The sequence below is a fragment of the Eptatretus burgeri genome, chromosome 1 (genome assembly GCF_056783735.1).
Source record: "Eptatretus burgeri isolate ZD-2024b chromosome 1, Ebu_testis_v1, whole genome shotgun sequence".
Lineage (NCBI taxonomy): Eukaryota > Metazoa > Chordata > Myxini > Myxiniformes > Myxinidae > Eptatretus > Eptatretus burgeri.
Genome location: NC_140961.1, coordinates 16,646,845 through 16,661,003, shown reverse-complemented (window position 1 = coordinate 16,661,003; position 14,159 = coordinate 16,646,845). Strand labels below are relative to the sequence as shown.

Sequence of the window (14,159 nt, the reverse complement as noted above, 5' to 3'; positions counted from 1 at the left end):
ATGACCTTGGGCAAATGAGAGGGTGAATAGAACAGAGAGAGCGTGAGCAAGAGCAGAAGAGAAGGTTTTTAGGACACGTGGGCTGATGCCATCTCGACCGGTTGCAGAATCTGAGTCGAGGTTTGACAGCAAGCTCTCCACCTAGTCAGAAGAAAAGGACACAGAGTCCAGGGACAGTTGAGTGCGACTGGGTAAGGTGGGTGGAGAAAGCGATGGGATTTGGACACAAGATTTAGCTGCAAACACCGAGTTTAGGCATTCAGCTTTTTCACTTGCGGTATCAGCAGTGCGGCCTTTTGAGGTAAAGGAGGGGATGGAGGGGGAACATACACCAGGAACAGATTTGATTAGACGCCACCAGGATTTTGAGGAGGGAGAGAGGTTTGAAAGTTCAGACTTGAGCTTAGAAATATGTTGTATTCTGGCTCTGCTGAGGGTAGACACACACTTGTTCCGAGCTTTATGGAAGGAACTGAGATTACCCTCAGTTGGGTTTGCTTTCCATGAGGAAAAGGCAAGTTGTTTCAGAACAAACAACACAGAACAAGTGAAATGCCAGACTCGACGCCGGTGAGGTGGCTCTCTGATAATAGCCAGAGAGATGTCCACCTTGACAAGGTTGTGGTCAGATGAACCGATTGGAGCGGAGGAAGAGGATCAGATATTGTCAGGGAAATTTGTCAAAATCAGATCCAGAAGAGAGGGAGTACCATTGGTTGAGATCCGGATCGGGAAGTTGACCGATTGATTCAGTCCCAATGAGTCGCAGAAAGCTTTTGCTGAAGTGCCATGACAGGTGAGAGAGGTACCCACACCAAGCCAACTGGCATGATGACAATTGAAGTCGCCACATATGAGGAAGAGAGAGTTTGGATAAGAAGATAGAAGTTGGTCCATGTTTTCGGAAAGTGAGGTGTAGTTGGAGTCATCACTGTTTGGTGGACGGTACAGTACACATATAAACACGAGGTGGGAGTGGAGGGGAAGTCGTAGCCAGAGGTATTCCTGGGGGTGTGTGGGAGTGAGGGCAGTGCATGGAGAATGAGGAATAGAGTCTTTGATGAAGAGAGCAACTCCTCCACCAAGACGAGGCTCAGGTCTGTCATACCGGAGGAGGGAGTAACCAGGGAGAGATACTTGGGAGTCAGACACCTCTTGGGAGAGGAAAATTTCTGTTAGGCAGATTATGTCTGGTTTGTCAGTGGCAACCTGTATGGAAAGATCTGAAAGGTTTGAGCGAAAGCCTCGGATATTTGAGGTCCACACTGTTAATGAAGAGGGGGAGGAGTCTTTGGGTACAGGGAGTGGGAGGGGAGGGGGAGGGTAGGACAAGGGACTAGGGTGGGAGGTGAGGAGAGTTGTTGAAAGAGTGTGGGGGGTTGCTGAATAGCTAACGGAGGGGGCCGGATGAGTAGGATAAAAGGCTCTGTGGTGCTCAAGGAGAGGGGGACAAGAGAGGGGGCAGAAGGCAGTTGAGGATTTGAGGAGGTGGAGTGAAGAGATGGAGGTGAGAGGGCAGTGGAAGGAGGCAGATTTGTGGATGAGAGGGGGCATCTTTGAGAAGAGTGAGTGAGGGGGGGTGAATGGTGGGAGAAGGGTGAGTGGGGAGAGTTGAGGAAGAAAGGTGAGGGGGAGTTTTTGAGAGAGGTGAGGAGGGTTGGAGGGAGAAGAGTGGGATGGTTGCTTTGAGAGTGAGGGGTGAAAGGGGTGAGTTGGCACTGAAATTGGAAAAAAAAAAGAATGGTTGATGGAAAGCGAACATTCATAGCAAACTGGGGTTTTTTTCAAGTTTTAGGTCAGAGATGAGATTAAACACATTTCTTGAGGGATGCAATGAAGGCGAATTCAGAGAATGGAGAGAAGAAACGCTGTAACAGTTGGATTTTTGAGGCAAGGTATGAAGGAAAGGTCGAATTGAGAGAAGTCTGTGTAAATAGAAGAGTAGTGCATTATGATACAGTAAAGAGTACCACACGTGTGAAAGAGGAAGATGAAGCATTATAAGAGATAGTTTTTATTATTATTATTTTTATTATTATTATTTTTTGAGAGAGTTTTCATCAGATTAGGTCATGGAAGTGTTGGAGAAAAAATCGTGAGGTGAATGTTGAAATTGGATCGATAAATGCAGGGGGTGTAAACAGATCACGTGGTTATGGGAGAAGCACTTGGATATGGTAGGTGTATCGTCAAAAGTGAAATTATTAATTTGAAATAAGGGTTGCGCAACATTCGGAAAAGGGAAGGCTGAAGTAAAATTGTGGAAGTGTATGGTGAATTTGGAATGGTAAACGTAGTGTGAAGCTGCTGGGTCGATGAAACGTACCAGAAAGAAGAGAAAGAGACACGTGGTTGCATGAGGTGTAGAGATCGAAAGGATACAAGGAAGATTATTGTTTATTGATGTATTTTTGAAGAACAGGTAAGATTCGGGAATGGAAGGTGGTAAATCGGAAGAAATCGTGAAGGTCATGGCGAGAGAGGGTCTCCTCAGTAGAACAAAGATGGTGTGCTGCCAGGAGGAAGAAGGATAGGAGGAAGAAGAAGAAGAAGGATCGAGACTCGTGAGTGTGCAAGGAGAAAGGTAGTTTTTTTTGGGGGGGGGTTTAAGACAAGAAATAGAGTGTTTAGTTGGGAGGGATGGGGGATGTTGGGAAAGTGGGGAAGATAGAAATTGAAGGTAATGGGGAGAAAATACAAACAAACATGATCGTACACTGAGGGGAAGGATGGGTAGGCCTCAAGCACCCGGTAAGACAAGGTCGACGAAAACTTACAAAATAGCACGATTTTTGAGATAAAACAACTAGGAACACACAGTGACATGTAGATGAGAAAATAAACAGTTAAAACAGGACAGATACCGACCAGAAACTTAACTTTGAGATCCCTGAAGGAGACCTGCTGCCAAAGCAATCTCCTTGGCTATTGGGCACAATCCTGGGCAGGTCGTCACTCCGACACAGTATACCAGAATGCTGGCACTCATTTTGCCGACCTCGGAAGGATGACCGGCAGAGTCAACACCACCTGGTATTCATTCAACAGCTGAGTGGGATTTGAACTCTGGATCCTTGGATCTCATTGGATCCCATTGCATCCCAAGCCCACCACCCTAGTCATTAAGCCAACACTAGGCATACCTAGGGATGGAAACTATAAAAGGGGGCACAAACATTCAATGGGATGAGGCTTGCTTAGACCTGCCCCGTTGGAACAATCTGGGAAAGTGCTGACCTTGAGTGACGTCGATGTTATGTGTGGGCTCTCTATTTAAAGAGAAACAGACACTGATGAACTTACATTGACTGTGTTTAGTACACTTACAGACACTTGTTTGCTGCACTCTGTGCTATTCCGGTTACAGTCACAAACCAATGCAACAGCTTAACCAAAAGTTTACCTTGCCTATACAGTGTCTAAAACAGCTTAGTCATCTATAGAGGACAATGGTGTCACCCGGATGGCACATAAGGCCGTAAACTATCTGACCAGTGCTTGCGGATCAACAATGTCACGAGGACTGACAAAATCCTCTTAAAGTTGGAGACCAAAAAGCTTCACTATGAATGGTCTGAGAACGCAGGGAAACCCGAGAGAACTCTCCATACGAGCAGTCGTACCAGTCAGCAGAGTACATCTGCCGGGAGACCACACGTACTTCCCTAACTTGGGTGCGAATCTCCACGCTGACCACTCGCACAAAATGGCTTCCTTCTTGTCGTTCTGTTTTCCAATGTGTGCACCAGAAGTACAGACACATGCTAAATAGCACCCTCTGGGTCATGAAGAATTAAAACATCTGGTCCAAGGAGGAAAATAAAACATTTAAATAATAAAAACACAACAACAAAAAACAACAAGGTGAGTTATGCGCCCTTAAAATGACGAGGACATGACCTGGCCACACATAACTGGAGGGAAGTCAATGCCATGCCATCGCAAACCCTAATCCATCCATCCAATGGGATCATATTCTGTGCAGAGCATTGGTGCTGCTTAAGCAGTCACCTTGGCTATTGGGCAAATTCCTGGACGGATTGCCACTCCGACACAGTATACCAGCAAGCTGGCACTCATTTTGCCAACCTCAGAAGGATGACAGGCAGAATTAACCCCACCTGGTATTAATTCAACAGCCGAATTGGATTTGAACTCAGGATCCTCGGATCCCAAGCCCACCACCCGAACCATAAAGCAAACACCAGGCATAAAACCCTAATGCTTCCCACTTAAAGCAAAGTTGAAAGATAGCCGAAGGTTCCACCAGAAATAACCCTACATCAAATTTTGAGTTCACAAAAACCTTCTATTTTGACACATGTTACCCCAAGTCCCACCCCATGGGGCATTAACTGGGGATAAAATCCCCAAAAAATATTACATTGTGTTATGTTTGAGGGGGAGGGGGAGTAGATACTACCATAGAGCATATAGGAATGTATAGAGTAGCATGGACTGTGTGAGAGTAGTTGGCCCATCTTGATGTAATAAGTAGGGACATGCCAGCTTAAGGAATGCCTTGTTTGTATGTGCACGATACAGGGGGTGGTGCGTGGTAATAATTAGTTAAGGATTATGGTTCAGGAAATTGTGTGTATAAACCCCAATGTAAACCTCTACCAGGGGGCACTGGGAGATTTTGCAAGAAAGAGGGGCGGAGCTATCGATACCTTCCAGGGGTGGAGCATTGCCTGGAGAGAAAAGGGAGGTGCGAATTGGGTGGAAGGGCATGTTGGAAAGGTTCATCGAGTTCTTAGGAAAAAAAGGAGAGGTTTATGGAGTATGATGATTGTGCCAGTCTGAGGTGAACATGACGGAGTGCCAAAAATGAGTCTGAAGAAAAAAAGGACATCTGAGGAGAGTGAGAGAGAATTTGGCAATTGCATTGTGAGGATAGATTTCTCTGAGGAGGTCGGACTGCCTACCTGCCTCTGAATAATCATCTGCCTGCTGCATGCCCCCATCATCCTGCCCATCGTCCTCCTCATTGCCTGCTCATTGCTGCTCCGCAATCATCCTCCCCACTACCACCGAAGCAGAGTTCCCTGGTTTTGTCCATTTCCCATCTGTGACCGTGTCCGGAGTATGGTGCCATAGCTGTTATTCTCATTGTATACAATTGTTTATTAATTGCATTCCCTTCCTTCCCTCCCAAACCACCATCATTTTCCTTCCGCCGGGCAATCTTCCCTTGTTTGCGGTTCGGGAATAAACCCATTTGTTTTACAAGAGCTAAGGTTCTCGTGTCTCTCCTCACGACCCACACGCTGTCTGCCATTAATTTGGAACGTCTCCACAGGAGCTCAAACCATTCAGTTCATCACGGGATTTTAACCTCCCACCACGACGAGCTCGATGTTGGTTGAGCAGTTGATGCAACATTTGGTGTCAGAAGTTGGGAGGGAATAAACCAGGTGGAAACACCAATGCCAGACAGAATTAATGTCAGACAGCACGCAGGACGTGAGGAGAGACATGAGAACCTTAACTCTTGCAAAACAAATGGGTTTATTCCCAAACCACAAGCAAGGGAAGATTGACCGGCGGAAGGAATACGACGTTGAGTTGGATGGGAAGGAAAGGAATGCAATTAAGAAATAATTACATACAACAAGAATAAAAGCAAAAAACTGAAAGCTATGAATAAACGCTACACTCCAGACTCAGTCATAGATGGGAAAAGGACAAAAACAGGGAACTCGGCATTTGTGGTAGCGGAGGGTGGGGGGAGGATCGTTGTGGAGAAGCCACGAGCAGGCAATGTGGAGGACGATGGGCAGCATGATGGGTGGCAGGCAGTCAGCAGATGACCAGGCAGAGACAGGTAGACAGGATGACCTCCTCAGAGAAAGCTCTCCTCAATTTGAGGGCCAAATTCTCTCTCGTTCTCCTCAATTTGAGGGCCAAATTATCTCTCTCGCTCTCCTCACTCCTCACTTCTCCTTCGTATGCAGCACAAGGCTGCAGATAACATCATTGGCTGGGGGTGTAGCTGTGCCACTGATACAATAGCCATATCACCAGTATTCTGGTACTCATTTCGCCGACCTCAGAAGGATGACAAGGTTGAGTCAAATCCTCCTCGTGTTAAGTCAACGGTAGACAGGGGGCTCAAACTCAGGACCCGAAGATCCCAAGCCAGCCACCATAATTGCGAAGCCATCACCAGGTTTTCGCTCTCCTCAAATATCTTTTTTTTCTCAGACTCTTTTTTTTCCTCCCTCCACTGTATTCGCCTAAGACTCGTATGATCCTCAACTCCACAAGCCTCCTCTCCTTTTTCTCCTCAGAACTCGATGAACCTCTCCGACACACCCTACCACTCAATTATCTCCTGCCTCTTCTCCCTGGGCAACGCTCCACCCCTGGAAGGCATCGATAGCTCCACCACTCTCTCTCTCTCTCTCTCTCTCTTGCAAAGTCTCCCAGTGCCCCCGGTAGAGGTTTACATCGGGGTTTATACATACAATTTCCTTAACCATAATCTCTATTTAATTATTACCATGCATCACCCCCTGTATGGTACACATACAAACAAGACATTCCTTAAGCTGTCGTGTCCCTACATATTACATCAAGATGGGCAAACTACTCGTACACGGTCCATGCTACTCCATACAGTACATTCCTATCTGCTCTATGGTAACTTCTAACACCCACCCCAGAAACATAACGACATTTCATGAATCGCCCAATGTTGATTGCAGAAATAAAATTTCTTCAAAATCGTTAAAAAAAAATGTGCCCGTCATTGCATTTTTTGGTATTTGACCTTGAGCCCCACCCACGGCCCTGGGGGTGAGGCCAAAAATGATACTGCTCTTGAACCTCGAAAACATTAAGTTGATGAGGAGGTAGCTGGACAGACACCCAGAGCACACAACCATTTAGGAGGAGATAGCCGGACAGACAGATAGACAAATAGATAGATCTGATTACAATATCCCCCTGGTTTTTAGCTCACCTGGAAAAAAACTGTTCAAGTGAGGTTATTAACATCGTGCAGTGTCTGTCAGTCGGTCAGTGAGTCAGTAAGTAAACGCTCAGATCTTAATCTACAAAACTACGCACATGATTTCGATGAAACTTGACTACAACTTTCATCACCCGTGATGCACAAAAGCTTGTTCATGGCATAAACAAAAATCAGGGTCAAGGGATGTCCACAAGGGGAGGGGAGGGGGTCAATATGGGTCCAGGTTTGACCCCCTGAAATAGGAATTTGCTTTCTTCTCTGAAACTACAAACACAATTTGGGTGAAACTTGACCACATCCTTCATCACCAATGATGCTAAAACTAACAGTCCTATTTTCACCAAACTTTGAGGAATTTCTGATAACCAAGGCATCCTGATACCTTGCAAATCCCATAAAAAATTACATATTACGCAGGTCAATTTAAAGGTAAAAGGTCGTGACGATTCCGGTATCGCTACTTTTGACTTCTTCTCAAAAAGTATTCACCCGATGTCGATGTAACTTGGTAGGAATCACTAGTGGCCTGGTGCTTTCACAAGTTTCTTCATACCATTGGCTAATTTACATATTTTGTGGGTCATCCATACCTACCAGTGGTTCTCTAGTTCTACCAGGTGAGCACAGAGGCATTGCCCATATTTTTTTTCAAGGCAGGGATAACGACACGAAACAAAAAGCATGAGACATTGGACTAAAAATAACTCCAAATGGAAAATGTGTCGGACTTTGTGAGAGCATCCTGAAAACAGGCCGTTGCAGTGTTTGAAATGAGCATTTTAAAATGTCATTCTTGGCCACTGCTTCCATCTTAATTGTGTCATGAGCAAGACAAACATCCAAGCTGTTTGCTGAATACCCAAATGTAGAGTCCACCAAACAAATGAGCAAAGCAAAGTACAGTACTCAAAGTTTTCTTCAATCAAATTAAAGATTTTTTTTTAACCTGCTCCTCCGCAGTGGCCAGTCGAGTAGTCGAATCGCAGTGAGCTTGATACAAGCTGATGGTACTGGTGCCGTCTGGATCAAGGGCGACACCATCCTTGTCACGCACCACCAGGTCCAAACCTAGCATTCTAATATGGCAAAGAGGTCAGGGAACATGGGAGGCAAAGGGCAGAAAAATTCAGGAAAAGGACAACATGTCACTTGTTGAAAATATTTTACATTAGCTCAATAGTTGTAGGCTGGTAGGATGGCTGAGAGGTATGCAAAATCGCTTCTAAGCTGTCAAGCCTGGGTTCGAATCCCGACCCAGCTATAAACTGTCATCCTGGTGTTTCACAGGCAGGGTGATTCATCAATGTGTATGCTGTCCCTTGGATGGACGGACGTTAAACCGGGCGTCCACGTCTGCTGCCATCAGTTGGTGGACGTGAAGGATCCCACGGTGTCCTTCGTGAAGAGTAGGTGAGCTATCACGGGCACCCTCAACAAATTCCAAATTACTGTCCTGACTTCCTGTGTAGGAATTGCTGCTGAATTAACACCAGGTGGGGTTGACTCAGCCTGTCATCCTTCTGAGGTCAGCAAAACGAGTACCAGTGTACTGGTAATAGAGGGCACTGCATCAGCGGCACAACCGCTGCCTCAGCCAATGATGTTACCCACAGCCTTGTGCTGCATACGAAGGACACGAGCCTTCAACAGCAAGCCAAGAGTCCATCATTGTACACAGTGTTGTGCAGTATTTGTTTATTTACATTGATCGAAAGCTCACAGTGGAGCTTGTACATAATTTGCATGCAGGACAAAGATGCAAGTACACATTAGTATACTTTACCAATAATTACACTGACATGAGAAGACAATGGACAAACACACTTGGCACGGAGGATTTGAACCTGTGTTCCCCATATCATGAACCATGGGTACAGATGGGAGCACAAACAGCCAGCCCATTATTTTTCTATTCCTATTCCATTGTCATTGGCATCAATCAATTTATTCATGAACCCACTCCTCCCAAAGGCAAATTATACAGGGTGTTGTCTTGTTAGAGTTCAAAACTTGGTTTTAGTAAAAAAACAAAGCTTGTCAGGATATTAAGGGAGACATTATGAGACAACAATGAGCAGCTGTATTGAGGGAAGATGAGATGACAGACACAGGAAGTTGGTTCCAAAAACAAGAGAATTGGGAAACAAAGGGGTGAGGGTGAGCAGGAAGATTAAACTTGGGGAAGGCAAAATTGCGAAATGGACAAAAGATTCGAAGAACTCACAAAAGTATAACATGGAATGTGGTGAATAGCAAGCATCAGGCGGTCAATAACAGGGTCACCATGCAATGGGGCAATCCCAGAATTAATGAGGGTTATAGAACATACTCATCAGTCTTAAAAAGGTTGCACTATATGATTGCAAAGTTTCACATCAGTCCTATAAGGTTGCACTATATGCTTATCCGGTAACTTGCCTTGTTGCTTTCCCCATGTTTAAACTTCCTGCTCATCCTCACTCCATTGTCCCTCAATTCTCTTCTTTGTGGAACCAATCTTTGTTTTATCATTCTTGGCTAAACCGAAATCAGGCCACCACCAACACTTACTTGTTTCCATAGTCAATAGTCGAGGTGACTGACTGCTGGATGGAAAACACCTCATCCATTGGAAGACTCCCTGAGAGCAGTTGTGTCCTCCAGTTCAGCAGCTTGTTTAACCTTGACCAATCTTGCATAATTCGTTCCACCCCGCCATTCTGGGGAAATAGGGTGAGATTAAAACCATCAATCCACGTTTTTGTGAAAACTTCAAAAATTTAAAGCAATTATAAGGTTAATAAAGAAGAGGAAAAGGTCATTTTGCTTATCATGTGTGTGCCATATCAACATCGCATCATTTACACATAATGGAGATAATGTCGATACATAAACCCCAAGCATGGAATGGACCCAGGGTGCTGATGCGCAATGGGCCCAGGGTGCTGATACACAATGGAGCCAGGGTACTGATGCACAACGGACCCAGGGTGCTGGTGCACAATGGACTCAGGGTGCTGGTGCACAATGGATCAGGGTGCTGATACACAATGGACCCAGGGTGCTGATACACAATGGACCCAGGGTGCTGATACACAATGGACCCAGGATGCTGATACACAATGGACCCAGGGTGCTGATGCACAATGGACCCAGGGTGCTGATACACAATGGACCCAGGGTGCTGATACACAGTGGACCCAGGGTGCTGATACACAATGGACCCAGGGTGCTGATACACAATGGACCCAGGGTGCTGATACACAATGGACCCAGGATGCTGATACACAATGGACCCAGGGTGCTGATACACAATGGACCCAGGATGCTGATACACAATGGACCCAGGGTGCTGATAAACAATGGACCCAGGGTGCTGATACACAATGGACCCAGGGTGCTGATACACAATGGACCCAGGGTGCTGATACACAATGGACCCAGGATGCTGATACACAATGGACCCAGGGTGCTGATACACAATGGACCCAGGGTGCTGATACACAATGGACCCAGGATGCTGATACACAATGGACCCAGGGTGCTGATACACAATGGACCCAGGGTGCTGATACACAATGGACCCAGGGTGCTGATACACAATGGACCCAGGATGCTGATACACAATGGACCCAGGGTGCTGATACACAATGGACCCAGGGTGCTGATACACAATGGACCCTGGGTGCTGGTACGCAATGGACCCAGGGTGCTGATGCGCAATGGACCCAGGGTGCTGATACACAATGGACCCAGGGTGCTGATACACTATGGACCAGGGTGCTGATACACTATGGACCAGGGTGCTGATACACAATGGACCCAGGGTGCTGATATAAAATGGACCCTGGGTGCTGATACACAATGGACCCAGGGTGCTGATACACAATGGACCCAGGGTGCTGATACACAATGGACCCAGGGTGCTGGTGCACAATGGACTCAGGGTGCTGATATACAATGGACACAGGATGCTGGTGCACAATGGACCCAGGGTGCTGGTGCACAATGGACCCAGGGTGCTGGTGCACAATGGACCCCGGGTGCTGATACACAATGGACCCATGGTGCTGGTACAAAATGGACCCAGGGTGCTAATGAACCCATGGTGCTGGTACAAAATGGACCCAGAGTGCTAATGGACCCATGGTGCTGGTAGACAATGGAACCAGGGTGCTGATATACAATGGACACAGGGTGCTGATACACAATGGACTCAGGATACTGATACACAATGGACACAGGGTGCTGATAAACAATGGACCCAGGGTGCTGATACACAATTGTCCCAGGGTGCTGATACACAATGGACCCAGGGTGCTGATACACAATGGACCCAGGAGGCTGATCCACAATGGACCCAGGGTGCTGATGCACAATGGACCCAGGGTGCTGATACACAATGGACCCTGGGTGCTGGTGCGCAATGGACCCAGGGTGCTGATGCGCAATGGACCCAGGGTGCTGAAACACAATGGACCCAGGGTGCTGGTGCGCAATGGACCCAGGGTGCTGATACACAATGGACCCAGAGTGCTGATACACAATGGACCCAGGGTGCTGATACACAATGGACTCAGGATGCTGATGCACAATGGACCCAGGGTGCTGATACACAATGGACCCAGGGTGCTGATACACAATGGATACAGGGTACTGGTACACAATGGACCCATGGTGCTGATACAACATAGACCCAGGGTGCTGGTAAAAAATGGACCCAGGATGCTGATGCACAATTGACCCAGGGTGCAGATAAACAACGGACCCAGGGTGCTCATACACAATGGAGCCAGGGTGCTGATGCACAACGGACCCAGGGTGCTGGTGCACAATGGACTCAGGGTGCTGGTGCACAATGGACCCAGGGTGCTGATACACAATGGACCCAGGGTGCTGATACACAATGGACCCAGGGTGTTGGTGCAGAATGGACCCAGGGTGCTAGTGCACAATGGACCCAGGGTGCTGGTGCACAATGAAGCCAGGGTGCTGGTGCACAATGAAGCCAGGTGCTGATACACAATGGACCCAGGGTGCTGATGCACAACGGACCCAGGGTGCTGATGCACAACGGACCCAGGGTGTTGATGCACAACGGACCCAGGGTGCTGATGCACAACGGAATCAGGCTGCTGGTGCATAATGGACCCAGGCTGCAAGTGCAGAATGGACCCAGGGTGCTGGTGCACAATGGACCTAGGGTGCTGACTGCTGGTGCACAATGGACCTAGGGTGCTGATACACAATGGACCCAGGGTGCTGATACATAATGGACCCAGGATGCTGAAACACAATGGACCCAGGATGCTGATACACTATGGACCAGGGTGCTGATACACAATAGAGCAGGGTGCTGATACACAATGGACCCAGGGTGCTGATACACAATGGACACAGGGTGCTGGTACACAATGGACCCATGATACTGATACACAATGGACCCATGGTGCTGATACACAATGGACCCAGAGTGCTGATACACAATGGACACAGGGTGCTGGTACACAATGGACCCAGGGTGCTGATACACAATGGACACAGGGTGCTGGTACACAATGGACCCATGGTACTGATACACAATGGACCCATGGTGCTGATACACAATGGACCCAGAGTGCTGATACACAATGGACCCAGGGTGCTGGTGCACAATGGAGCCTGGGTGCTGGTACACAATGGACTCAGGGTGCTGGTGCACAATCGACCCAGGGTGCTGATACACAATGGACCCATGGAGCTGATACACAATGGACCCATGGTGCTGGTGCACAATGGAGCCTGGGTGCTGGTGCACAATGGAGCCTGGGTGCTGGTGCACAATGGAGCCTGGGTGCTGGTGCACAATGGAGCCTGGGTGCTGGTACACAATGGACCCAAGGTGCTGGTACACAATGGACCCAGGGTGCTGATACACAATGGACCCAGGGTGCTGGTGTACAATCGACCTAGGGTGCTGATACACAATGGACCCAGGATGCTGGTACACTATGGACCAGGGTGCTGATACACAATAGAGCAGGGTGCTGATACACAATGGACCCAGGGTGCTGATACACAATGGACACAGGGTGCTGGTACACAATGGACCCATGATACTGATACACAATGGACCCATGGTGCTGATACACAATGGACCCAGAGTGCTGATACACAATGGACACAGGGTGCTGGTACACAATGGACCCAGGGTGCTGATACACAATGGACACAGGGTGCTGGTACACAATGGACCCATGGTACTGATACACAATGGACCCATGGTGCTGATACACAATGGACCCAGAGTGCTGATACACAATGGACCCAGGGTGCTGGTGCACAATGGAGCCTGGGTGCTGGTACACAATGGACTCAGGGTGCTGGTGCACAATCGACCCAGGGTGCTGATACACAATGGACCCATGGAGCTGATACACAATGGACCCATGGTGCTGGTGCACAATGGAGCCTGGGTGCTGGTGCACAATGGAGCCTGGGTGCTGGTGCACAATGGAGCCTGGGTGCTGGTGCACAATGGAGCCTGGGTGCTGGTACACAATGGACCCAAGGTGCTGGTACACAATGGACCCAGGGTGCTGATACACAATGGACCCAGGGTGCTGGTGCACAATCGACCTAGGGTGCTGATACACAATGGACCCAGGGTGCTCGTACACAATGGAGCCATGGTGTTTGTACATAATGGACCCAGAGTGCTGATACACAATGGACACAGGGTGCTGGTACACAATGGAACCAGGGTGCTGGTGCACAATGGACCCAAGGTGCTGGTACACAATGGACCCAGGGTGCTGATACACAATGGACCCAGGGTGCTGGTGCACAATCGACCTCGGGTGCTGGTACACAATGGACCCAGGGTGCTGGTACACAATGGAGCCATGGTGCTTGTACATAATGGACCCAGAGCGCTGATACACAATGGACACAGGGTGCTGGTACACAATGGAACCAGGGTGCTGGTGTACAATCGACCCAGGGTGCTGGTACACAATGGAACCAGGGTGCTGGTACACAATGGAGCCAGGGTGCTTCTACACAATCGACCCAGGGTGCTGATAGACAATGGACCCAGGGTCCTGGTACACAATGGAGCCAGGGTGCTTGTACACAATGGACTGAGGATGTTGGCACTCCTCTCAAAAGACAGTGCTACTTTTGATATCAATCTACATAAAGCCTGCTGAGGATTGCATCA

General features: G+C 48.0%; 1 protein-coding gene across 1 annotated transcript in view; it reads right to left on the bottom strand.

Moving 5' to 3' along the window:
• Positions 1-14,159, bottom strand: part of LOC147033942 (dedicator of cytokinesis protein 1-like) — a 681,090-nt gene that overhangs the window by 649,992 nt on the left and 16,939 nt on the right. Inside the window, exons 6-7 of the mRNA XM_085873660.1 lie at positions 9,530-9,678; positions 7,926-8,055 (exon numbers count right to left, since the gene is read on the bottom strand). Coding sequence (XP_085729786.1) covers positions 7,926-8,055; positions 9,530-9,678 — 279 coding nt within the window. The remainder of the gene's footprint in view (positions 1-7,925; positions 8,056-9,529; positions 9,679-14,159) is intronic.